Source organism: Hemitrygon akajei, chromosome 4 (assembly GCF_048418815.1).
Source record: "Hemitrygon akajei chromosome 4, sHemAka1.3, whole genome shotgun sequence".
NCBI lineage: Eukaryota > Metazoa > Chordata > Chondrichthyes > Myliobatiformes > Dasyatidae > Hemitrygon > Hemitrygon akajei.
The window spans coordinates 196,430,403-196,457,850 of NC_133127.1; the positions used below are offsets into that span (position 1 = coordinate 196,430,403).

Here is a 27,448-nt window from a genome sequence, read left to right on the forward strand (position 1 = left end):
CCTGACTCCATTTATAGAAGGCATTACCCCAGAGGTTTACATACAATGTCTGAACCTAGACTGTGATTATGTGAATAGTGTACTCAGTATTGATGAGAAGTATATTTCTTGTGTTATTATTTTAGGCAGATTGTGTTAGATGAAGATCAGATCATATTTTATGAGTAATCAGTGCAGAAAACCAGGTAATTGCAAAGAGTTCACAGACTCTTCTTGCAACTTTTTCTTGTTCATATTGTCTGGAAGCCTTGCCACCATGCCATCAATTCCATCATCAAAATTATTGACATATAACACCAATGTTGTTAAAAATGTTTATTTTGAACAGTTTTATACAATCATAATTAAATCATTTAAAATACAAAACTAAGTAAAAGGAAGATACACACATGTGCATGCATCCTTCCCGCCTGTGTTCACTGTTCGTGTGATCTCCCACCATTGCCAATACAGGAGGCAGTAGTGCGAGGGGCTGAGATGGGACGGGGGGGGGGGGGGTGCGAAGCACACAAATAAACACGTCATGATTTGCATTAAATATCAGAAATAAAGAAACTTCACAACTATCATATTGTAAAAGCAAAAATAACAAATTCAAAATAATGAGGACTCCACACACAAACTCACACAAATACACACACAAACAAAACCCCTCACAGACTGGCAGTTCAAACTTCTTACTGCATATAAGAAGCATTTAAAATTGTTAAGGGAGATTCCTTAAGGTTGTTATAGTCTGGGGGAGGTAGCGTGGATCAGCTCCCACTACCGATTAAATGCTCCCAATGGAGCCTTTGACAATCAAGTCCAGCTCCTGGCCTTCACATGTGGCTTAGCTACTAAGCCTGGTGGAACTGTTACCACTGACAGAAGGAGCAAAGGTGGGTTACCGGCACAAAACCAGTCACTTCGGGCAGATGGGGCTCATTAGCGTGGTTGGCAGCTCATGTAGAAGGAAAACTCTGATCTCAAACCTCTGCTACCTTGTGGCTATACCTGCTGACGGGGTAGGCTTTGTGAGTAAAACCCGAGGAAAACTCCAGAGCTGGAGTCCCTAAGGAAGTCCTATGTTGAGTTCAACACTGACCAGCAGCTCCTGCGATGCTATATTGGTCTCTGCTGTTGCTTTGCCTACGATATGGGGAGCCTGCTGCATGTGGGACAATTTGCTCTGCATATTGTGCTGCCCTGGCTTGCGTATTGAACATAGATAGCTAGCATGCAACATCCATGGTTGACCCCAAACTAATGGAGAGCCTCCTGAGTGTTCTTAAAACAATGTCGGCTGAGCTCAAGCTGAAGGACAGCATTGTCACCATTGTCAGTTCTCTCAACATGGAATAGCAAAGCATTTAGTCCACATCACAACTCCTCCACCATTACAATTTTCAATCACACCATGTATTGCAGGAACCCAGAATTCTCTCCTTAAGCAACTGAGAGCTGGGGGAGCATGAATTGGAAGAGGGGACCGGCTGTAGTGTGTTTGAGTTTGCTGATGACACTGAATTGAAAGAAAAACTGTGTAGAGGATGTGTTGAGTCTACAGAGGGATATAGATAGGTTAAGTGAGTGGGCAACGGTCTGGCAGAATGAGTACAATGTTAGTAAATGTGAGTAAATCCACTTTGGAAGGAAAAATAAAAGATCAGATTATTAAATGGTGAAAAATTGTAGCATGCCCTGTGCAGAGGGACTTAGGAGTGCTTGTGTATGAATCAGAAAAGGTTGATTTGCAGGTGCAACAAGTTTATCAATAAAACAAATGGAATGCTGGCCTTCATTGGTAGAGTAATTGAAGTTACGAGCAGGGAGCTTATGCTGCAGCTGTGTAGGGGACTGGTGAGGCCACACCTGGAGTACTGCATGCAGTTTGGGTCTCATTACCTGAGAAAAGACGTACTGGCTTTGGAGATTCAATTGAGGTGAGAAGGGCTGGGGAGAGGCAAAATGGGAAGCTTCAGTTCTACTCCATTTTGCAAACAGATTATTGCCCCTGGTGAACTTACCCAGGGAGGAAATTTGGGGATGGGAAGGGGTTTAGATCTGAATGTTTGCTGAGCTTGAGACCTATGGTAATGTTTGTTTTCCCACAGTGACTGAGCTAGTCTGGTGAGGGGACACGAATGACTTAATAAGCAGCAGTGAGGTGGAGGAGCATGTGAGAGTGGTGCAGGTCAGCTTTTTGGGCAAGAGGTTTAATACCACGAAACTCTGGTAGAGAATTGAATGCAGAACGCAGGATAACAAGAACACAAACAGCCAGGCACAGGCAGTCTCAGAACCTGCTTTAAATGAGGGAAACACTGAAACACACCATAAAATGCTGGAGGAACTCAGCCAGTATCTATGGAGGGGAACAAATGGTCATATTTTGGGCCGAGACCCTGCATCAGGACTGGAAAGGGAGCGGACAGAAGCCAGAATAGGAGAGGAGGCTGACTGCAGCCAGAGACCCCTCCACAAGGGATGGATGTTGGTCAAGCGCCCTCAGGTCAAACAACCTCCCTGGCTCCCAGCAGAATCTTGGTTGGTTTTGAGTCATTGACCACTACAGAACAAAAACAGGTCCTTTGGACCACCTAGTCCCTGCCGAATAATGATTCTGCCTAGTCACATCGACCCGCACCCAGACCATAGCCTTCCACAGCTCTCCATTTTGGGTGAGGTACAGGCAGGCGGGGTAGAAAGTTGAGGATGAGAGGGGAAAGGCAGAGAGAGTCTCCTTTGATTGCCGGTCCGTGCTCTGTAACATCGAAGCAGGTGAATCTCCAACACCAGAAGGGCAACAGAGCAATGTTAAGGCATTCCTGATGAAAATACAGCTCCCATCCATTGAGGTGGGATCGGAACCTCCTTTGCCAAAGGAGGGCCTGTTCCTGTGCTGTGTTGTTCTGTGTTCTAGAAAATTGGAGTCTTTTCAGAGATGTTTAGATAGGCACACGAGGAAAATGGAAGGATATGGACATTGTGTAGGCAGAAGGGATTAGTTTAGTTGGCCAGTTGATTAATAATTTAATTGTTTTGGCACGACACTGTGGGCCAAAGGGCCTGCTCCTGCTCTATGATTCTCTGAACACTAATCACCCACTCTCTGCAAGTTGCTTGGCTGATCACTGCTTGTTGGTACTCGCCCACTTTCAGAGGACCCTACAACAGGGGAGCATTCTGACCAGCTGTCTGGTACGGCGGTGGGGTGGGGGGGGCACTGCACAAGACTGGGAAAAGCTGCAGACGGTCGTAGACTCACGGGCACTACCTACCCCACCATCAAGGGCATCTTCAAGAAGCAGAGCCTCAAGTGGGCAGCATTCATCAGAAAGGACCTCTACCATTCAGGACATGTCCTATTCTCACTGCCATCAGGGAGCAGGCACAGGAGCCTGAGGAGCCACACTCAATGATTCAGGAACAGCTTCTCCCCCTCTGCCATCAGATTTCTGAACAGACATTGAACACTAACTCATCATTCCATTTCTCTGCAATAATTTTGTAATGTTTTCATTTTTATGTCTTTGCACTGTACTCTTGTCACGAAACAACACATTTTGTGTCAGTGATAATAAACCTGATTCTGGCTGAAGGTGTGGAGCTGGAGCAGTTTGAAGACTTTAATGAAGGAGCCATCACAAGTGATGCTACTCAAAGTGAAGACCTTCTGCTCCAGACAGTTGTATTGTAAGGCAATGGGCTTTACTTTCCTGACCAAATTCTTAAATTGCAAAGTCCTTTTATTTACAGGAGCCTGAACAATAACGTTTCCAAGGTTATAAAACACCAGGTGTTAAATGAGCCCTTCTCCTGGAGCAGGAAAACTCTGATCTCAAACCTCCGCTGCATTGTGGCTATAATCCACTCACGGGGAGCAAATTCAGAGGCAAAGTCCGGAGCTGCAGTCCCTGAGGCACTCTTACATTGAGTTCTCTGCTTTTCCTTTCGATTCGTCAGCTCCATGGATGCATGGGTCTCCATATTGTACTGCCCTGGCTTGCTTATGACAGAGGGCCTATGTTCAGATCACCTTGCCAGAGTGCTCTGCTGTTCCTCAGCGAGACATTTTGAACACTTTCAGTAAATGGCAACTTCAGGGTAGATATGTTGCCAAGTTCCCTCCACAGCACCTGAGCAAACATCTGACCGCCAAGTGGCCAGGAACTGCACCAAAGTCACATTACAGAGCCACACTGACCTGACCGCAGGGACGGCCCGAACACCTGACCAGCAGGTGCGGCCGGATCAGGACCCACACAGGTTAAGCCCCGTGGGCGGTCCAGCCCATTTCTGTCCATCCTGTGAGCTGCTGCAATGCAGTGGGACTGAGATGCATGCGTGACAACGACTGTGAAGGAGCAGACAACTCCAGTAATCTCCACAACCCAACTCAACAGGTCAATACCCATCCATCAGCTTGTCCTCCTCACCTTCCCCCTCACCCCACCTTCCCCACCACCAGTCAACTCTGCAACACCAGCCCCCAGTTGAATATAAAGATGATCTTGCTGTCAATCAGTGAGGATAGCATGTCCAGTGTAACGCTTTACAGTGCCAGCAACCTGGGTTCAACTTCTGCATGCCAAATGTTTGTACGTTCTCTCCTGTGACCGTGTGGCTTTCCTCCAGGTGCTCTGGTTTCCTCCCACATTCCAAAGATGTACGGGTTAGTGGGCATGCTACGTTGGTGCTGGAAGCTTGGTGACACTTGCGGGATGTGCCAAGCATGAACTCAGACTGTGTTGGTTCTTGGCGCAAACGACGATATACAGGCGACTATAACTGATCTAGTGTGGGACTGAGCGGACTAACATGATGCCTTACACAGAGATTACTGTGAAGGAGGGAACGACTGCAGTAATCTCTCTCCACAGTGCTAACCCAGTGGTGAACACCCATCCATCAGCTTACAGCACCTGGCAGGACGCCTCCCAATCCTCCCTTTCCCACTTCCAGACAACTCTGAAACAGCAATTCCCTATTGATACAAGTACGATAGAAAGCACAGTGCAGGCAGGGGGCATGACAGCCAGTGACTCCCCCAGATCAGCAAATTCTGGGGCCAGAAGTCCATGCGAATCCTGGCGTTGATACTGAAGGTCGAAGGCCAAAGCCGGCATACCTGGAAGTCAGAGGCCTGGTGTCCATGAGTCCGTAGAACTGGGCCAAGGACTTGAGGTCAAAAGTCTGATGTCTACGCATCGGGGGCCACGGACTGGAGGCTGGAGGCCTGTCTGTGAGTGGGTGGGTGGGAAGGTGGTGAAGTGGCCTGTTTTGCTGTTATCGTCTTCTTGTTGTTGCTACTTGTGTTGTTCTGCTGAACAGTGTGGGCATGCTACACTGGCACCGGAATGTGTGGCACATCCTTGGCTGTGTTGGTTGTTGACGCAAATGACGTATTTCACTGTACGTTTCGATGTACGTGTGACAAAGACATGAATCTAGATCTGAAAACAGGATTATTCAGTCAAAACAACTTGGTCCCAATCATGAAAAACAGCATTCCCAATTCTTAACTGTCCATGTTAATCTGTTTCAGCAGGGTCTATACGCACACATACAGTAACTGTGTGTGGGGTATCCAGCAAGGGGTGGCACCTTTGGTGAAGGGGCATATTTTGTCCATTCTGGGACAGCTCAGTCGCCTTCGGACCCGCTGGACACTCATCTCTCACATGTGGTTCCAGAAGATGTTTGCATGAGACAATGGCCACACCCCGCGGGGCACACTGCTTCGACAGGCGGGCCAAACCAGGGGAGTAGCCCATGGGTCACAGAGCAGTGAGATAGGGACATGCCCGTCCTAGCGTGTGAAGCCAGCTCTGGTGGACTGGACGGATGACATCAGAAGAGAGACCCAGTGCTCAGGAAGGCAGTTCTGCAACACTCTGTGGAGAGTGAATGGCTTGACAAGGCACAGAGGTAATCATGGTCATCCACTGTAACCAAGGAAGACCCCAGCTTGTATCGACTGGACACTGACTTACGAGGTTGTGAGAGTGGAACTGCCCCAGTGTCACGGCTTTTCCACTTTAAGTACTCTCCCGAATGGGCTTCACGTCATCGTCGGGCATATGGCAGACAACCACCACGGTAACAGTGCTTGGACGGCTTTGTCACAGGCAGAGCAGGACGAATCCTTCGACCTGAGGAGCGATTCCCAGTACTTATCGTGGGCATTGCTACGAGGGGAGGGGGTGGCGTCTTGCTGCTGAAATGAAACACACCGGCGAGTTCCCAGTGGTTAACTCCAGTCTGGGTTACTGGCAGGGGGGTGGAGAAATCACCTCACAGACAGATCCCCCCCCAACCCATCAACCCTCTCCCAAGCATACCCTGGAGTGAGTGATCACACAGCCCGCTGTGGGTAGGAAGGATTGAGGCTAGAGGTGGCAGTTTCTGTAGTCCGCGGTATGGTTAGTCTTAGAATCAGTGCTTGGGCAATAACATCCCTCCTCTCTTGGACAGTCAGTTGTATTTAACATTTATCCTTTTTGTTGCTTCTCCAGAAGTTTTAGAAACTGTTGGAAAAAAAATCTCCCTTAAGGCACTTTTTTTATACATAAAGAAAGAAAAGTCCTGCAGCTCGTTACTTTCCCATTTGCTGCAGGCTCTCCAGCAGAATATTCTTGTGGTTGATGTCTGTCACGCCAGCTTCTTCCAGGTCCTCCTTTGTGATGTCACTGTGGGGGCGAACAAGAAAACCAGAGTTAGTCATCAACAAGAGAGATGCAGATGCTGGAAATCTTGTCCAACGCGCACACACAAAATACTCAGCAGATCATACCGGCGCACTCTCTGTCTCGCTGCTGCCATCAGGAAGGAGGTACAGGAGCCTCAGGTCCCTCACCACCAGACTCAGGAACAGTTATTACCCCTCAACCATCAGGCTCCTGAACCTGAGGGGTAACTTCACTCTCCCCAACCTACAGACTCACTTTCAAGGACTCTTCATTTCACGCTCTCAATATTTATTGCTGATTTATGATTATTATTTATTTCCCTTTTTTTTCCTTTTCGTATTTGCACGATTTGTTGCTTTTGCACATTGGTTGTTTGTCCGTACCGTTGTGCGCCGTCTTTCAGTGATTCTATTGTGTTTCTTGTGTTTACTGTGAATGCCTGCAAGAAAATGAATCCCAGGTGTGCTTTGATAATAAATTTACTTTGAACTTTGGAGAAGATGTTTCCTATAGTGTCCCAGTATACAAGGGTAAAGGAGAATGAAATAATTGTTAATCTGGCTCCAGTGCAGCACAAAACACTAAGATAGAGAACACAATAATAAAAAAAAATAAACATACAAGATAGTTTAAATACAGAGATTGATAGTATGTCCGTAAAGTGATGCTGGGCACAGGAGTGTCTGTACACAAGGTGACTCTAACAGGAAATGATAAGGTAGTGGTGGTGGGGGCATGGAGGGGTGGGTGGAGGTGTTGATCAGCCTCACTGCTTGGGTTTTTGAGTCTGGTGGTCCTGGCATCAGAAAGTTGATCCTAGTTTATACCCAATTTGTCAAATGGAGTTCAATCCGGAAGAAGTGTGAAGTGATTCAATTTGAAATGCCGAACTTGAAGGCAGAAAACAGGGTTAATGATAGGATTCTTGGCAGCATGGAGGCACAGAAGGAACTTGGGGTCCACATCAATAGGTCTCTCAGTTAGCACGCAAATTAAAAGGGTGTTTAGGAAGGCTTATGGTGTTATTTTATTACTGTAGTGATACAGTGCAGAACAGGCTCTTCTGACCCAACGAGCCACACCGACTAGCAACCCACCCATTTGTTTTGTAACCTCGCTGTCTCATTAGCATTTGTCTATTTTTGTTTTGACCAGTTGCTGGTTCGATGCGCAGGAGGAAAGCCACCAGGAAGCCTGCTGGATTCCCAGGATCACTTGCCTCGAGGTCCTTTGCTGATACCACCAGCCAGCAGCAACCCACTTACTTAACCCTAACCTATTCACAGGGCGATTTACAATTCCAATTAATCTACAAACTGGTGCACCTTTTGACTGTGAGAGGAAACCTTAGTACCTTGTGGCATTTTGCATGCCACAGTCCCAAGGAGATACCGGATTGCATAGAGGGAGAGTTTAAATGAAGCGAGCGGGGGTAATTGGAACATCTTGCGTGCCACAGATCCGCGGAGTCACCAGATTGTTTATAATTAGGTGCTTGGCAAGGACCAATAAAAAGAAATTATGTTTAAGCGGAAAGGCCATTGTGGGAGCAGCCACTGTGCGAGTGGGTCAGTGTTGGAGTGGGGAGTTGAGGCTTTGGCAAGAAGAGGCCTGGGTCATAGGTGGATTTTTTTTCATTAGTTATTCTTTCTTTGTTATTGCACATTTCAAGCAGTGGGGATGTCAGGCAGGACAGTTGACTGCTCCTCTTGTGGGATGTGGGAAGGCAGGGAGACCTCCAGTGTCCCTGGCGACTTCACCTGCAAGAACAGCATCCAGCTGCAGCTTCCAACAGAATGTGTTAAGGAGCTGGAGTTGGAACCGGGTGAACTCCAGTTCATCTGGGAGACTGAGGAGTTGACAGGCAGGACACACAGGGAGGTAGCTTCACCCAAGGTGCAGGACAAAGGGTGACTATCAGGAGGGAAAAGGACATAGGCAGCTAGTGCAGAGTTCGGCTGTGGCTGTTCTCCTGAACAACAGGATACTGTTTGGGGAGGATGGAGAAGGGGATGGGGAAGGCCTAGTAGAGGAAAGCCACTGTGGTCAAATTTCTGGCACTGTAGCTCAGAAAGGAACAGGGAGAGTAGAGGTGAGCCATAGTGATAGGGGTTCGTTGGTTAGGGTAATTGAAAGGTTACCTTTCAGATTCTGTTGTCAAAAACAAGATTCTTGGATTGTTGATTGCCTCACGGGTGCCAGGGTCAGAGGCATCTTCGATCAAGTCCACAACATTTGTAAGTGGGAGGGTGAGCAACCAGAGGTCGTGGTCTATGTTGGCACCAACAACTTGGGTAGGAGGGGTGACAAGGTCCGGCAAAGTGAGTTCAGCGTGTTAGGCGCTAAGTTAAAGGATGGGACCTCCGGGGTTGTGATCTCAGAACTGCTGCCTGTGCCATGGGCTAGTGAGGCCAGAAACAGGAAGATCATGCAGTTTACCATGCAACTAAGGAGTCGGCGCAGGAGGGAGGGCTTCAGATGTTTGGATCATTGGACTCTCTTCCAGGGAAGATGGGACCCTACAGAAGGCAGGGTTTGCACCTGAACTGGGGGTCAGGAACTAATATCCTACACTTCAAACTGAATTTATTATTAAAGTACATTCATGTCACCATATTCAACCCTGAGATTCAATTGTTTGTGGGCATACTCAATAAATCCAATAACTGTAACAGAATCAACGAAAGACTGCACCAACTTGGCGTTCAGTGTGCAAAAGAACAATTGTGCAAATACAAAAACATAGAAAAAAGTATTATTAACAATAATATTATAAATGTAGATGTATAAAGTGGTCAGTATAGATGTGGTGGGCTGAAGGGCCTGTTCCTGAGCTGTGTGACTCTCCGCCTTGCCTTTCTGTCCAAGTGGTGATCATGATCATGGGCTACTATGACCTGGGATATCTTAGAACATCACAGGCATTAAATCAACCATTGGGGCCTTGTTACACCAGGATTTGTCTGTCTGTCTATCAGTCGATCATCTATCAATCGACCAGTCTATGTAACTGTTTAAAGGTACAGCGCGGAACTCGGCCTTCTGGAGCACCAAACTGAGCTGCCCAGCAGCCCAGCTATTTAACTCAAGCCTAACCACAGGACAATTTACCAATGAACCTACTAACTGATATGTCTTTGAACTGCAGGAGGAAATCCACCCATTCCACAGGGAGGACATACAGACTCCTCACAGATGATGATGGAATTGAACTCCGAACTCCGGTGCCCTGAAATGCAAAGTGGTGTCTAACCAGTATAGTACTGTGGTGCCGGTGGATGAGAGGATGAGAGGAGAGGGGCATAAACCTGCAGGGCAGACACTTACCTCAGGAATTCCAGATCATCCCAGCCATTGTGGACCAGGCCATCCTCATACCTCTCCAAGCCCAGACGGCGTAACCAGTTCCCCACACTGGAATCGTGAGACAGGCTGGAGCTGGTGCTGCTTGCCTGGCACGAGGCCTGCGGGATCGAACGGGCCAAGGGTCACTCAAGATTCAAAACTGTTTATTCTCATTCTTCAGTAAAGGAGAATGAAATGATTCTTACTCCAGATTCAATACAGCACAAAAACAAAAACACAAGAAGCATAAAGGACACAATAAATATTTATTTATTTAGCGATACAGTGCAGGGCAGACCTTCCCAAGCTGTAATAACATTGTGCTAACTGCTACGCTTCCGTGACTTTTAAATATAAGACAATGTAAGGTGGCAGTGCATTGGGTAGAATGAAGGGGGCTGAGGGTTTGTGCAGAGCAGTGGCCAGTGTGGATGTAGTGGTGGTGGGGGTGGGTCAGTGGGTGAAGGGGTTGATCAGACTTACTGCTCGGTGAAAGTAACTGTTTTTGAGCCTGGTGCTCCTGGTGTGGATGCTACGTAGCCCTCTTCCTGATGAGAGTGGGACAAACAGTTTATGAGCAGGGTGGGTGGAATCCAAGATTTTACCGGCCCTTTTTCAGCAACTGTCTGTATATATGTCCTTGATGGCAGGTATGCTGGTACCGGTATTACATTAGACAGTTTTGACTATCCATTGTAGAGGCTTCCTGTCTGCCGCAGTGCAGTTTCCGTACCGTACAGTGACACAGCTTGTTAGGACGCTCCCTCCTGCACAGCTCTAGGTCTTGAGCACTGATGTGCATAGACCAGCTCTCTTCAGCCTCCTCGGAAAGCAGAGGCAATGATGGCTTCAACAGCTGGCAATTTGAACCAAGCACCTTGGTTGGGGTTGACAAAGCTCCCCCAGTAGAAAAGCAGTGAATGCCCACAGGTTCCAGCCACACAGCTGGAAGGTTGTTGATGCCTGTTTTACTTTTTATTTAGAGCAGGGGTAGGCAACCTGTGGCCCACCGGCCGGATCCAGCCCGCGAGTAAATATTGGGATACTATGCTTATCCGGCCCACGAACGATTTTTCCTTATTCAGAGTGTTTCATGCGACCACACTGATGGACATTGCTACACTGGCCCCAGGATCCGTTTTGTTCCAAACCAAACACTGGTATATACAAAGGACGGGAAGGCAGACTACCTTATTAATACGTATTAGATACTCTCTGTGCACGTGCAGGTTTTCAGATGGGATCGTTCAAATTTGTAAACAGAAACAGCGTCACTGTGTTTCAACAAGCAATCCATGCTAAATATCCAGATATTTACATGTGCTACGATCTGGATAATGTCTTGCTCTTGGCATCAGCAAGTCTGACACCTAATATTGAGAAGCTTTCAAGCAACAAACAGCATCAAGTTGATCTGATTTATCGACTGTTTGTATTAAAATTTTCTTTTCTATTATACTTAATTTACCACCATTCAATGCATCATGTTCATATGTTTTATGTTTAAAGATTCCTTGTGTCCTTTTAATAGATTCAAAAGATGCCTTGATTGAAATAAATTGCAACTAAACTGAGTTCTTTGATTACTAATTGGCATCATTTGTTAAGCACAAATGATTTTCCAGCATGCGTTATCCACTAATTTGAGGCTAAGCATAACTAGATGTATTTAAATGGATAATTCCCATATTTCAAGTTTTTTATGGTATTTATCTGGCCCACTGTCCGCTCATTAATACACAATCCGGCCCACAGAGGCAAAAAGGTTGCCGACCCCTGATTTAGAGATACAGTCAGTAACAGGCTCTTTTAGCCCAACGAGCCCTCGTCACCCAATGACACCCCTGTGGCCAATTAACCTACCAACCCGTACGTCTTTGGAATGTGGGAGGAAACCAGAGCACCTGGAGGAAAGCCACGCAGTCACATGGAGAACGTATGAGCTTCTTAAAGACAGCGATGGGAATTGAACCCAGGTCACTGGTGCTATAAGAGCCTAACACCAACCGCCAAGCTCCCAATCCATCCCAATGGAAAGGCATCTCCTGAATACATTAAAATCAATGTTCAGAAATGATTCACACAGGAGGTTCAGCAGATGCTGGAGGAAATCAGTAGGTCAGGCAGCATCTGTGGAGAGGGCTGAAAAAGAAGGGGGCAGAAGCCAAAGGGGAAGGAGAGCATCAAAGATGATTCCCCTCTATGGAGGGGAAAAATGTTGGCCTAAAATGTCAACTGTTGACTCCTGTCCACAGATCTGCCTGACCTGCTGAGCTCCCCCAGCATTTAGTGTGCTGGTCTGAAGTTCTGTCACCATATTTGAAATAAGTATACCCTAGATGGGATTTGAACCCACAACCCAATGAAAGGGGCCAATGCCTTATTAGGCGACTTCATTCCCCCTCCCCCAACAACATAGAACACCACGGAACAATGTGCCAGAGAATTCTTAAGGCTGCTGAAGTGTATCATGAGACCATAAGAGAAAGGAGAATTAGGCCATTCAGCCCATCGAGTCTACTCCACCATTCTGTCATGGCTGATTTATTATCCTTCTCAAACCCATTCTCTAGCCTTCTCCCTGTAACCTCTGACACCCTGACTAATCAAGACCCTATCAACCTCCGCTTTAATGAATTGGCCTCCACGGCTGTCTGTGGCAAAGAATTCCCCAGTTTCAATCCCCTCTGGCTAAAGAAATTCCTCCTCATCTCCATGCTAAAAGGACACCTCTCTCTTCTGAGGCTGAGTCTTAGACTCTCCCACCACAGAAACATCCTCTCAACATATCTTGACAACCTTACCTCCTCCGCCATATCTTCTTCGATGCTCTCCTTGATAGAGCGAGGGGGGAAAGCAGCAGGGCGGCTGTAGTCAGGGAGGAACGCTCGGTGGGGTTGACCTTTCACTGGCAGTGGGGGGTTTCTCATTGGTGGCTCCGCCTTGCCCGCTGGGTAGTCCACCTCGCTGAGGCTCTTGGCCATCTGCAGGGCGGAATAGGAGTGATCATCGACAGCCCCCTGGTAGGCTGGGCCGCAGTGGTTGGTCATGTAGGGAGGCAGTAGCTGGCCCGTGCCGGGGGATAGTTGGCTCTTGGGGTGAGGTTTGGGTGGGAAGGGAGATTTGGTATCCAAGGGGTCAGCGGGGTGCCGGTGCTTGCCGCCGGGGTTCCTCAGGCCAGGCTCGTCCTTGGACCTCTGTCTCTGGACCTCCTTTGAGGTGGCGTAGAAAGGATTTTCAATCACGTCCATCTCAGCTGACTTGGGCAGGGGTGGAGGGGGGTAGTCGGGTGGTGGCCGGTTGAGGGTTAGGCACTCGTCGTCCGAGAGCGAGGCCTCTTCGCTGGCCAGGGGAGGGCGAGCTGACTGTTGCCGCTTCTTGTCGTGTAGGCCCAGAGTGGCGTGGCCTTTGGCTTTCTGAGGTGCTTTCACAGCGCCCGGGACCTGGTGGTCGGGGGATAGGGGCACTCCCTCCAGCATGTAGTAGGCAGGATTGTTGAAGCTGTTCTTGGAACACAGCGCATCTGCGTCAGCGTGTGCCTCCCCCTGTTTGGTCCTGGAAGAGACATCCCCGAGATCAAAGTAAGCTCCAAGTTAAAAAAAAAACATTTGTTATCGAAGTTCCAGATGTCACCATATACACTGGATTCTTGTTCACTGAGCCATTGGTTAATCGGGCAGCTGTTTATTGGGGACAACTCTTAAAGAACAAAAAACTGAGAAAATAGCAAGAACTCCCTTCATTTATTTGGGACACTATCCCACTTAATTGGGACAGGAGACTGTTCTCGAGCAGTTTCTATCTAGCGTCAGCCTTGTGCGCTTGTGTGGCCATTAGGCACTACATCGTGCTTACAGTGACCTGTTTTTAAACAGCGTCAAACAAGCAGTGATTCTTGTCACTGATAGTTGGGGAGAAGTATGCAGTAAAACAATTCAGAACTGTTTTGCTCGCTGCGGTTTCAAGCATTCAGGCCTGGAGATACCAGAAACCATAGGGAGTGAAAAGGAAACAATTTCACTATTTTAGGCACTACAAAGAATTTGAAGGCGGTGGCAGTCTATTATCTACACTAGGTGTCTGCGATGATTTTGTTCATTTACAATCAGAAGTACATGACAGCAAACACTGGATGAGTTTCTCTGTTGGTAACTATTAAGAACTAATACACCGTTTTATAGCACTGTAGTAGAACTAATAGTGTTCTAATTTGTTCTGTATTTCCTTAAAATACATAATTTGTTACTAAGTTAAACTGTAGTTTGCATTTTTATATATATTTTGACTATTTCCTAGAAATTAGGGCAGCCACTTAATTGGGCCAGAAGGTACTGGGTCTGATGTGTCTCAATCATCCGGAACCCATTGTATTACCCTGAGGTTCATTTTCTTGCAGACTCTCACAGCATCACATCCCTGCTCTTGTATTCTAGACCTCTTGAAATGAATGCTATTGCCTTCCTCACCACTGGCTCAACCTGCAAGTTAACTTTTAGGATGTTCTACACAAGGACTCCCAAGTCTCTCTGCATCTCTGAGTTTTGGATTTTCTCCCCATTTAGAAAATAGTTTGCACATTTATTTCTGCTACTTTCCAACATTGTATTTTATTTGCCACTTTCTTGCCCATTTTCTGAATCTGTCTAAATCCTTTGCAAACTACCTGTTTCCTCAGCACTATCTGCCCCTCCACCAACTTTCGAATCATCTGCAAACTTGGCAACAAAGTTTGGTATACATCATTGATATACAGCATAAAAAGAAGGGATCCCAACACTGACCCCTGCGGAACACCACTAGTCACTGGCAGTCGACCAGAAAAAGATCCTTTTATTTCCACTCACTGCCTCCTACCAATCAGCCATTGTTTTAACCATGCTAGTAACTTTCCTGGGCTTTTAACTTGGTAAGCAGCCTCACATGTGACACCTTGTCAAAGGCCTTCTGAAAGTCCAAATATACAACGTCCACTGCATCCCCTTTATCTATCCTACTTGTAATCTCCTCAAAGAATTCCAACAGGATTGTCAGGCAGGATTTTCCCTGAAGGACACCATGCTGACTTTATACTATCTTGTCCTGTGTCACCAAGTACTCCATCACCTCATCCTTAACAATCGACTCCAACATCTTCCCAACCACTGAGGTCAGGCTAACTGGTCTATAATTTCCTTTCTGTTGCCTTCCTTCTTTCTTAAATAGTGGAGTAACATTTGCAATTTTCCAGTCCTCTGGCACCATGCAAGAGTCAAATGATTTTGAAAGGTTATTACTAATGCCTCCACAATCTCTACTGCTACCTCTTTTAGGACCCTAGGGTGCAGTTCATCTGGTCCGGGTAACTTACGTATTCTAGGGTCTTTCAGCTTTTTGAGCACCTTCTCCTTGTAACAGTAACCGCACCCACTTCACTTCCCTCACACTCAACATCTGGCACACTGCTAGTGTCTTCCACAGTGAAGACTGAGGCAAAATACACTGTCGCCTTTGCCCCGATACCGCTTCTGCCCTCAAACATCCCCCTCTATGTCCTCCGTCTCTGATACCCCCTCCATCCAATACCGCACCCCCTCCCTCCATCCCTGCAAATCTTCTCCACTCCTGAGTATCCCCCTCCAACCCTGAACCTTCCCTTCTGTTCCCATCCACCCCGAACTCCACCCTTCATCCTCCCTGCCCTACACTGCCAGGCACCACCACCCCAGACCCTCTCCATCCCCTTTGCCCCCTAAAACTCCGTAACCTCCTCTGGCCTTAAGACCCTGTCCCCTCCATTCCTGACCACCAACCATACCTCTCTTCCGTAGCTACTGCAGGGAGCAGTGCAGGGGTGCGTCCAGCCGGTAGGGGGGACAGTTTCTCTGGCTCTTCGCTCTGTTTCCCAAGCTGTGGCCCAGATGTCTCAGGAGATACCGGCTTCTTCAAATTCCCCCTGAAAAGGAACAGCTAAACATTAACAAATTCAAGTATCAGCTTTATTTGTCACATGCACATCAAAATATGGGTGTATGGGATGTCCAGGGAGGGGTAGCACCTCAGGTGAAGGGGCTTGCTGTGTCCATTCTGGGGCAGCTCACTCACCTTTGACCCCCACCGGACACTCAACCCTCACCTGTGGCTCCCAGTAACTGTCTGCATGTGACAGCGACCGCATCCTGGTACAGCGCCTCGACAGGCAGGCTAACCAAGTGAGAGCAGCTGGTAGCCTCATGCCTGCAGACTGGCAGATGAGATCTACAGTGAACCGGTACTCACTGAGCCTAATCCGTACGTCTCTGCAAACCGGTAATCACTGAGCCTAACCCGTACGTCTCTGCAAACCGGTACTCACCGAGCCTAACCCATACGTCTCTGCAAACCGGTACTCACCGAGCCTAACCCATACGTCTCTGCAAACCGGTACTCACCGAGCCTAACCCATACGTCTCTGCAAACCGGTACTCACCAGGCCTAACCCGTACGTCTCTGCAAACCGGTAATCACTGAGCCTAACCCGTACGTCTCTGCAAACCGGTTACAGTTGGACGATGAACAACTGCTGGGAAGCTCAGCAGCTCAAGAAGCTTTTGTCTGGGGAAAGTGAAGTGGGGACGTTTACAATTGGGACCATACATCAGGATGAGAGTGGAGGGGGAAGATGATTGGGAGTAAGGGGAGAGGCGAGTCAGGAACCGGTAGGTGATAGGTGGTCTGGGAAGTGGTGAGGGATAAAAAGACCGAGAAAGATTAGTTTTATTTGTCACATGTACATCGAAACACACAGTGAACTGTGTCATGTGCATCACTGACCAACACAGTCTGAGAATGTGCTGGGGGCAGCCCAGAAGTGTCACTCCATGCTTTCAGTGCTAACATAGCAAGACCACAACTTACTAAGGTGAAGGAAAGGCAGGAATATTGCCTATGTGTACTGACTAAGTCCCACATGGGAGGCTGATTAAGAAGGTTCAGGATGAGACAGTAAACTGAATTAGACATTGGCTTCACAGGAAAAGCTAGAGAGTGGTTGCCTCTTTGCCTGGAGGCCTGTGATGAGTAGTGCGTCACAGGGATCGGTGTTGGGTCCGTTACTGCTCGTCGTCAGAAACTTTGCAGACGACATCAAGATTGGAGATGGAATGGACAGCGAGGAGGCCTATCGAAACTTGTAGTGGGATCTGGAAAAATGGCAGCTAGAAGTATGAGGTTTTGCACTTTGAGAGGACAAACCAGGGTAGGACTTGCACTGTGAGTAGCAGGGCACTGAGGAGTGTAGTAGAACAAAGGGATCCGGGAATACAGATCCATAATTCTTTGAAAGTGACGTCACAGATCGAGAGAGTTGTAAAGACAGCTTTGGCACACTGGCCTTCATAAATTAAAGTAATGAATACAGGGGGTGGGATGTTATGTTGAGGTTGAAAAAGACATTGGTGAGGCCTATCTGGTCAATACAGAAAGAGTGAAGAGAAAATTGACAAGGATGTTGCCAGGACTTGAGTTATAGGGAAAAGTTGAATAGGTTAGGACTTTATTCCCTAGTGTGTGGGAGAATGAGGGGAGATTTGATAGAAGTGTATGTAATTATGAGTGCACAGACAGGTCAAATGCAAGCAGGATTCTTTCAGTGAGGTAGAACTAGAGGTCATGGGTTAAGGAAGAAAGGTGAAATGTTGAAGGGGAACATGAGGGGGAACTTCTTCACTCAGAGGGTGGTGAGAGTGTGGAACGAGCTGCCAGTGGAAGTGGTAGACACGGGTTTGATTTCAACATTTAAAAGAAATTTGGATAAGTACATGATGAGAGGTGTAGAGAGCTATGGTCCAGGTGCAGGATGATGGGGCCAGGCACAATGATAATTCAGCATGGACTAGATGGGCTGAAGTGCCTGATTCTGTGACAACTGGAGAGATATTAATCCTCCTACTGATGCTCTCCATAAGGGTCATATTCTCTTCAACAAAGCTCTAGGTTGGAACTAGAAAGTGCAGAGACAACTTCAGGGTCAAACGCTGGCTCCCCTCTCCTCAGTTCCAGAACAGAGGGGCATCACTGCCAAAGCAAACAGGAACTTCAATGCAAATGGCGGCCGTACTTCACATCCGGGTTCGTTCGGCTCCCTGGCTTTCCCTTGGATGCTCCAGTCTCATCCTTGTCGACTCGAATCCATTCTGTGGTGAGGCAAAAGAGACAGATTTGCTCCGTCATCTGCTTTACATTCAGAGGGTTTTATTTTCCCATGCCAATGGGTAAACAAGCGAGAGATGGTGAGATCCTCCTCCCCTCCACCCGGCCTGTGTAAACACCGGTCAGTTACACAGAAGCCCACCACCCAGGCCATGCTCACTCCTCGATGCTGCCATCAGGAAGGAGGTACAGGAGCCTCAAGTGCCACACCTCTAGTTTCAGAAACAATTATACCCCTCAACCACCAGGCATTTGAACCAGAGGGGATAATTTAACTCACCCCAACACTGAACTGGTCTCATTATCTATGGACTCTCTTTTAAGGACTGGTCACCTATTGTTCCTAATATTTATTATTATTCTTTTCTTTGCTTTTTGTACTGGTTGTTTGTCCATCCCGTTGTGTGCGGTTTTTCATTGAGTCTACTGTGTTTCTTTGTATTTGCTGTGAATGCCTGTAAGAACATGAATCTCAGGGTTGTATATGGTGACATATATGTACTTTGATAATAAACTTACTTCGACCTTTGAAAGAGGAGGTTAGGTAGCTCACTCACCTACCCGCAAGGACTTGGACAGCAGGGTTGGGGGAACACCACCACCCCGATGTGGAAGAATAGTATCTGGTGTAATTGCTTTAACTCCCTCCCCCCAGGCCCCAACACCACTGTGTGAACCTGGTCACCCCAGTGACAGGCAGCAATGAGGGTCGCCTGTGACAGCACTGGACGACACAGATTTTGCCTCCTGAATACTTTTGGGTATATCTTATGGATTGTGGTCTGCAAATCATGAAAATCACCATGAACTTTCCCTATCTCACACCATTAAAAAAATTGTCTATGCTTCTTATTTCAATTCATGATTCAAGTCGAATAACTGATAGCTAGATTAAGGAAAGCATTTTTGTTGAACCACAAATCAAACAGGTCATCAATCACAGGCAATTCGAAGAATTTCTAGTGGGACCGGAGAAAATCACATCGAAGACACTCAAGGACGTTTCCGAAAATTTTCTTGGCAACTACAGAGCACCACACTATGTGCAGCTGGTTGACAACATGCTTGAAGCATACAAAACCGTGTCACTAAAAATTCATTTTCTGCATTCCCATTTAGACTTCTTCCCTTAGACTTCTTTTTATAAATGACCTGGATGAGGAAGTGGAGGGATGGGTTAGTAAATTTGTTGATGACACAAAGATTGGAGGTGTTGTGGATAGTGTGGAGGGCTGTTAGAGGTTATAGCTGGACATTGTAAGAATGCAAAACTGGGCTGAGAAGTGGCAGATAGAGTTCAACCCAGATAAATGTGAGGTGGTTTATTTTGTTAGGTCAAATATGATGAGAGAATATAGTATTGGCAGAGTGGTGAATCAGAGGGATCTTGGGGTCTGAGTCCATAGGACACTCAAAGCTGCTGCGCAGGTTGACTCTGTGGTTAAAAAAGCGTATGGTGTATTGGCCTTCATCAATCATGGGACTGAGTTTAAGAGCCGAGAGGTAATGTTGCAGCTATATAGGACCCTGGTCAGACTCCACTTGGAGTACTGTGCTCAGTTCTGGTCACCTCACTACAGGAAGGATGTGGAAACCATAGAAAGGCTGAAGAGGAAATTTACAAGGATGGTGCCTGGATTGGGGAGCATGCCTTATGAGAATAGGTTGAGTAAACTTGGCCTTTTTTCCTTGAAGCGACAAGAGGATGAGAGGTGACCTGATAGAGGTGTGAAAGATGATGAGAGGCATTGATCATATGGAGGCTTTATCCCCAGGGCTGAAATGGCTAGCACAAGAGGGCACAGCTTTAAGGTGCTTGGAAGTAGGTACAGAGGAGATGTCAGGGGTAAGTTGTTTTTTTTTACACAGAGAGTGATGAGTGTGTGGAATGGGCTGCCAGTGACGGTGGTGGAGGCAGATACGATAGGGTCTTTTAGGAGACTCCTGGATAGGTACATGGAGCTCAGAAAAATAGAGGGCTCTGGGTAACCTGAGGTAATTTCTAAAGTAAGTACATGTTCAGCACAGCTTTGTGGGCTGAAGGGTCTGTATTGTGCTGTAGGTTTTCTATGTTTCTAAATGGTTCAGGGCAACTGGAATCCATCAATGCTGGCTGATTATTTTGGACACTTAAGCAGGAAGCCTCAGACACTGAGTACAAACAAAAATCACCAACTAAACATTTTTAGCCTAGCTGAACTATTGCAAAGCATCAGCATCGTTATGCAATTATATTTAATAAAAGTTAATTTGCTTTTCCAAATTTCTGTGTAATAGTAGTCTGAAATTATATTTCTGTTCCAGCTTCAAGTAGTCTATCTTAAAAAAATTCCTGTGGAAGCAACAGTTTTGAAAAAAATTTGTTGTCCAGTGTAACCATACATAGCCCATCGCTACATTAAACAAAAACTTTATGTGCGCTGTTAAAACATCCTGATGAAGGGTCTTGGCCCAAAATGTAAACTGTTTATTTCTCTCCATAGACTCTGCCTGACCTGTTGAGCTCCTCTAGCATTTTGTATTAATAACAGTAACTTAATTACGAAGCACTTTTCATACAAATATAATTCAAAGTGCTTTACAATGGGATAAATGCAAACATGAAAATAAAACTTAAACATATGAAAATAAAAGATACAAAGATGTTAGTTAAAAGCAATGTTAAACAAATAAGTTTTGAGCTAGCGTTTAAAAGTGTCAGTTAACCGAGTCTGCATCCCTTCTAGCTTTAGGTATCGAGTGCCAGTAAAACCCGTTCACTTTCAAGCTCAGGCCTGCAGTTCTCGATGCTACCAGCAGATGGGGGTAACGTTGCATGTTCGCCCAACTTGATTAATCGAGTTGGAAGGGGCCAGATTGAGCGACGAAAGTAAACGTGTGATCGAACCAACTCACCAAAAAATAATCCATCAGTCTCAGGATTGTATATGGTGACATATATGTACTTTAATTACACATTTAGTTTGAAGTTTATTTGGAGTAATTCTGATGCTCGGAACAGGTTGAGATCCCAACCGGATGAAGTTAATTCCTAAATTTGGACTGGAAAGCTAACGCCAATCGCCGTGACGCTACTGGATTATTACGGAACTCAGGAAGTTGCGGCAAGGCAAGGGTTAACATAATGTTCGGGCAAGAGTAAATTGTAAAATAGAGTCCAAACAGCCCAGGCGAAAGGATTACCGGAGCCGGTTATGCTCACTGCAGACCAGGCAGGCATATAACGGAAGGACGTGAAACACACCCAACAACTAAGGAACAATTCCTTTACCACCTTCAAAGTATCATCGGGTGTCTGTTTATAATTTCTATTAAGACCTTTGTCGTGAATGGCGATGAATTTTGCAAATAAGCATTCCAAATGCACACAGTTTACCAAATGGTCAATATCCCGTAACTGCGAGTCAATTCCGCATAGAAATAGATTCTGTTCAGACTGGAGAACAGCGTGGCCTGACTCTTCTCCCAGTGCACAAGTGACACACACACACACACACTGCTGGAGGAAGTCAGCAGGGCAGGCAGCATCTATGGAATGGAGTTCAGAGAGCAGTTAATCTGGCACAACAGCCTATCAGCCTGTTTCCTCGCCCGTTGTTTTTTTTCGCACATTGGTTGTTAGTACACCCTGATGGGTGTGATCTTTCATTCATTCTATTGTGTCTCCTGTACTTACTGTGATTCCCCGCAAGAAAAGGTTACATCATGGCCACAAATATGTATTTTGATAATAAAAACACAAAATGCTGGCAGAACTCAGCACGCAAGACAGCATCTATGGGAAGAGGTAGTGGCAACGTTTCCGCCCGAAACCCTTCATCGTCGACACTACCTCCTCCCATAGATGCTGTCTGGCCTGCTGAGTTCTGCCAGCATTTTGTGTTTTTATTTATTTCTAGCATCTGCAGATTCACTCGTGTTGCGTTTTATTTTGATAATAACTTTACTTTGAATTCCCTGAAGGGACCCCACCACCTCTCAAATTGAGTTTGGCTGTACCACGAGAATGATTGGAACAGGATCTTGCCCGCCCCTCCGACACATCTGTAAGGCAATGTGCGACCCTCACACAGCCCAGAACTTGCATTCCGCCCTGAAAACTGCCAGTGATATTTTATTTGAACAAGAAACAGAGCGGGCAGCAGAGTCTGCAACATCGGACCAGAGCGCCCTGCCGTTATCCATTAGCATCTGAATGCTTTTCCAGACACACAGCAACGTTATAACTTCTGGAACGCGAGTAATCATGGTATATAATACAGCACAGTGCAGGCCCTTCGGCCCACCTTTTCACCTACTCAAAAAAAATCAAAACCCTCCCATACACACAGCCCTCCACTTTTCTATCATCCCTGTGCCTCTATCTAATCCCCTCGAATGGAAAAATCCCACAAAAAGTAGTGGATGCGGCCCAGTCCACCAAGTGTAAAGCCCTCCCCATCATTGAGCACGTCCACACGGAGCGCTGTCACAGGAAAGCAGCATCTATCATCCGGGACCCCACCAGCCAGGACACGCTCTCCTCTCCGGGAGGCGGTACAGGACCCACACCACCAGGTTCAGGAGCAGTCATTACCCTCAACAATCAAGCTCTCACTCATCCCTCCAGTGAACTGTTCCAACAACCACGGCCTAATCTCATGTTCTGCATATTTATTGCTTGCTTGCTTGCTTGCTTATTTATTTATCTATCCATCTATTTATTTATTTAGCTATTTATTTATTTATTAATATTGTTTATTTTTTCAGCTCCAGCTGGTAAAACCCGAGGTACCGGCAGAACCAAGCATATTCATTTCTCAATTGCTGGGAAATTTCAGACTATTCTCGTGGTGATTAGTACTGTGGCTTCCTGAAGATTTACATAAATATTGCTGTGTCAGCCTAATTGTTTAAAGCTTTAGGATGACACCAGTTGCAGGTATTACTATCGGGCCAGTGTATACCCTGTTCATGTTCCAAAGTCCTTCAGTTTCCTCTTTTAATTCAGTGTATCTCTGCTGTTTCTCACTGACTGATTTCTGTACCTTATGTGTTTGGAATGGCTATACAGTATCTATTACGCAAGTTGTTCTTGCTTGTTTATCCTGTATTATTAACTCAAGACGGTTATCATGGACTGTCCTGTCTGTGATAACTGTTATAATCTGCAGGACTCTGACTTTAAAACTGAATCAGACCTGCTACAGCTCTACACACTGTCCTTACACATCTGGAGAAGAAAGGTGATTATGTGAGAATGCTTTTCTTGGACTACAGTGCAGCATGCAACACCATAATTCCCTCCAGGCTCGACAAGAATCTCAGAGACCTCAGCCTTCACCCTGCCTTGTGCAGCTGGATGCTGGACTTCCTGTCAGATTACCGGCAGGTGGTAAGAGTGGGCTCCCTCACCTCTGCCCCTCTGGGCTGTGTCCTAAGCCCCCTCCTTTACTCTCTGTATACCCATGACTGTCACCACCCACAGCTCCAATCTGCAAATTAAATTTGCTGACAACACTACACTGATTGGCCTAATCTTAAATAATAACAAGACAGCCTACAGAGAAGAAATCATCCTGACCCAGTGGTGTCAAGAAAACAACCTCTCCCTCAATGCCACAAGAACAAAGGAGCTGGTTGTGGATTACAGGAGGAATGGAAATGGGCTAACACCTATCGACATCAATGGATCTGGGGTTGAGAGGGTGAACAGCTGTAAATTCCTCAGCATGCACATCACCGAGGATCTCACTTGGTCTGTACACACCGGCTGTGTGGTGAAATAAGCAGAATGGAGCCTCTTTCACCTCAGACGGTTGAAGAAGTTTGGTATGGGCCCCCAAATCCCAAGAACCTTCTACGGGAGCACAATTGAGAGCATGCTTGCTGGCTGCATCACTCAACACACACAAAATGCTGGTGGAACACAGCAGGCCAGGCAGCATCTATAAGGAGAAGCACTGTCGACGTTTCGGGCCGAGACCCTTTGTCAGGCTGCATCACTGCCTGGTATGGGAACTGTACTTCCCTCAATCTCAGGACTCTGCAGAGAGTGGTGCGGACAGCCCAGTGCATCTGTAGATGTGAATTCAGGACATTTACAAAGACCAGTGTGTAAAAAGTGCCCAAAAGATCATTGGGGACTCGAATCACCCCAACCACAAACTGTTCCAGCTGCTACCATCCGGGGAAAAGCACAAAAGCCAGGACCAACAGGCTCCAGGACAGCTTCTTCCACCAGGCCGTCAGACTGATTAACTCACACTGATACAATTGTATTTCTGTGTTATATTGTCTGTCCTGTTGTACATACTATTTATTACAAACTACTAGAAATTGTACATTGCACATTTAGATGGAGACGTAACAAAGATTTTTACTCCTCATGTAGGTGAAGGATATAAGTAATAAAGTCGATTCAATTCAATTTATAGTTAGGTATGGTTTCTTTTATGAGTTTGTGTTTTAAAGGAAAGTTTTGGTGAATGATATTTGCCAGTTGACTGTGCCTGTGTAAGTAATCAGATTGAGTTAAACCGCTGCAGGATACTAGAACGTGTTGGATGGTTTCTGGTTTCTCTCGGCATCATGGGAATGCCTTCCACAGAGGGTCATGCTCTTCCATTGGTTAACTTTTTCTTTCCTGGAGTGATAATTTCTTATTTTTTTCTGAGTTGTGTTTTCATTTAAGTTTAGTGATGTGTCCTTCTTAGCAGAATTGCGTATGCTCGCATGGAGTGCTGAACCCTGTTTTTGTTGATGAAAATATATCCTTATAAGTTTTATCTGATTGTCATGTAATCTTTTTGTCTGTAATTCCTTTCCTCCTTTTGTCCTACAGTGTTAATCTAAGTGTGTTCAAGTGTACGCAGTGTTTTCTAACATTTGTCATTTCAGTTCTTATTTTTCTTTGTAAATTTTCCAAATTGGTTTTGGACAAAGATATAATGCCAAAAGAATACATTAATATGGGTACAGTTATTATTTTATTTTATCTTTGTATTTGCAGAGTTTGTCATCTCCTGCACACACGTAGGTTACATGCAGCTTCTCATTGTTTCTAATGTGTTTCTTTGCATTTACTGTGAATGCCTGCAAGAAATTAAATCTCAGGGTTGTATATGGTGGCATATATGTAGTTTACGTAATTTACATTGAAATTTGAAGAGTTTGTTAAATGCCCTTAATGTATCTATCTGCCTCTACCACCATCCCTAGCAGGGCATTCCACGCACTCACCACTCTCTGTGTAAAAAACCTACCTCTGATACCCCCCTATACTTTCCTCCGGTCACCTTCAAATTATGCCCCCTTGTATTAACCATTTCTGGCATGGAAGAAAAGTCTCTGTCTGGAATGAGCTGCCTGGGGTGGTGGTGGAGGCAGATAGATACGTTAGAAACATTTAAGAGACTCTTAGATAGGGACATGGATATTCAGGGAATGAAAGGAATTGATCATGTGCAGGAAGAGGAGATTCAGTTCAGTTTGGGTCAGACACCATTGGCCAAAGGACCTGCCCCAAGTTCTGAGTTTAACACTGAGGGAATAATTTAAAGTCTGGAGATCACATATTGATTTTCCCTGAACCTTTATGTGCACACAGTTACCAGGACAAGGGCGGCAGATTAACAACCAGCACAACTGAGACAGTACCGACCGGCAAAGACCGCCCCCACGAGAGACCCGCCCCGGAGCGGAAACACAGCCTCGCCAGTTACCGTAAAGACGCTCTCTGGTGCCGGCTCTCTCCGCTGGCACGCGGACCTTCATGGAGCCTCGGATGTTCCCGGTTTCCTCCCCGCGGTGCGACAGCGAGGTGAGAAAGACCTGAGCGGTGCTGCCGATCATCGACTTCAGTGCGATGCAGCACTCTCCTGTGGGGGAGATGGGACAGAAAACACACGATGGTGAAACGGGTGGAGCCCATAGCAGAAAGACCTGACGCTGAGGCTTTATAAGGCACTTGTCAGACCGCACTTGGAGTATTGTGGGCAGTTTTGAGCCCTTTATATCGGAAAGGATGCGCTGCCATTGGAGAAGGTCCAGAGAAGGTTCACGAGACTTATCCCAGGAATGAAAGGGTTAAAATATCAAGAGCATATGGCTCTGGACCTGTACTCACTGGAATTCAGAAGGATGATGGGGGGGGAGGGGGAGGATCTCATTGAAAGCTATCAAATATTGAAGTGCTTAGATGGAGTGGATGTGGAGAGGATGTTTCCCATGGTGGGGGAGTCCAGGACCAGAGGGCACAACCTCAGAATAGAGGAACATCCTTTTAGAACAGACATGAAGGAATTTTTTTTAGCCAGAGGGTGGTGAATCTGTGGAATTCATTGCCACAGGCAGCTGTTGGGGCAGTCCCTGGGTCTATTTAAAGCAGATGTTGATAGGTTCTTGATTAGTCAAGGTTTCAAAGTTTTATAAATGGGAATCTAAATGGATACGGGAAAAGAAAGAATCTCCTATATTAAAACATTTGATTGATTTATGGAATAAGATAAATGTTGACGATGAGACAAAGAAATCCTTATTAGCAAAGAGATCTTTAATCCAAAATAGACTTATTCCTTTTACAATGGATAATCAACTTTTATATAATTGGTTTCAAAAAGGGATTAGATATATAGGAGATTGTTTTGAAGGAGGTATATTAATGTCATTTGATCAATTAAAGAATAAATATAAAGTATCAAACAACACTCTTTTTTGTTACTTTCAACTAAGGGCTTATTTAAGAGAAAAGCTAGGTCAAACAATGTTACTACCGAAACCCAATGAAATAGAAACTTTAATTCAAAAAGGAAAGATTAAAAAATTTATCTCTTGTATGTATAATTTGATTCAAAAACAGGCAATTAAACAAGGAGTCCATAAGTCAAGACAAAAATGGGAAAGTGATTTGAATATCAAAATTGAAGAAAAAAACTGGTCTAGACTATGTCTTGAGAGTATGACAAATACAATAAACGTTCGATTAAGATTAGTGCAATACAATTTTTTACATCAACTATATATTACACCACAAAAAATAAACAAATTAAACCCAAATCTATCTGATCAGTGTTTTCGATGTAACCAAGAAATTGGTACTTTTTTACATTCTACTTGGTCTTGCTCCAAAATTCAACCTTTTTGGACAAATTTAAGAGTTTTACTGGAACAAATCATTGGAATACAACTTCCACACAACCCAACATTACTTTTACTAGGTAATATTGAAGGGATAAAACCGATATCCAGATTGAATAAATATCAGAAAGAATTTATAAAAATTG

At 45.8% G+C, this 27,448-nt stretch overlaps 1 protein-coding gene across 2 annotated transcripts in view; it reads right to left on the minus strand.

Moving 5' to 3' along the window:
- Positions 1-300: 300 nt before the first annotated feature.
- The window catches only part of inppl1a (inositol polyphosphate phosphatase-like 1a), a 202,780-nt gene continuing 175,632 nt past the window's right edge, over positions 301-27,448 (minus strand). For both annotated transcript variants that reach the window (XM_073044343.1, XM_073044344.1), the window contains exons 23-28: positions 25,889-26,044; positions 18,094-18,169; positions 15,814-15,951; positions 12,824-13,574; positions 10,002-10,138; positions 301-6,674 (exon numbers count right to left, since the gene is read on the minus strand). In XM_073044343.1, coding sequence (XP_072900444.1) covers positions 6,581-6,674; positions 10,002-10,138; positions 12,824-13,574; positions 15,814-15,951; positions 18,094-18,169; positions 25,889-26,044 — 1,352 coding nt within the window. In that variant the 3' untranslated portion in view covers positions 301-6,580. The remainder of the gene's footprint in view (positions 6,675-10,001; positions 10,139-12,823; positions 13,575-15,813; positions 15,952-18,093; positions 18,170-25,888; positions 26,045-27,448) is intronic.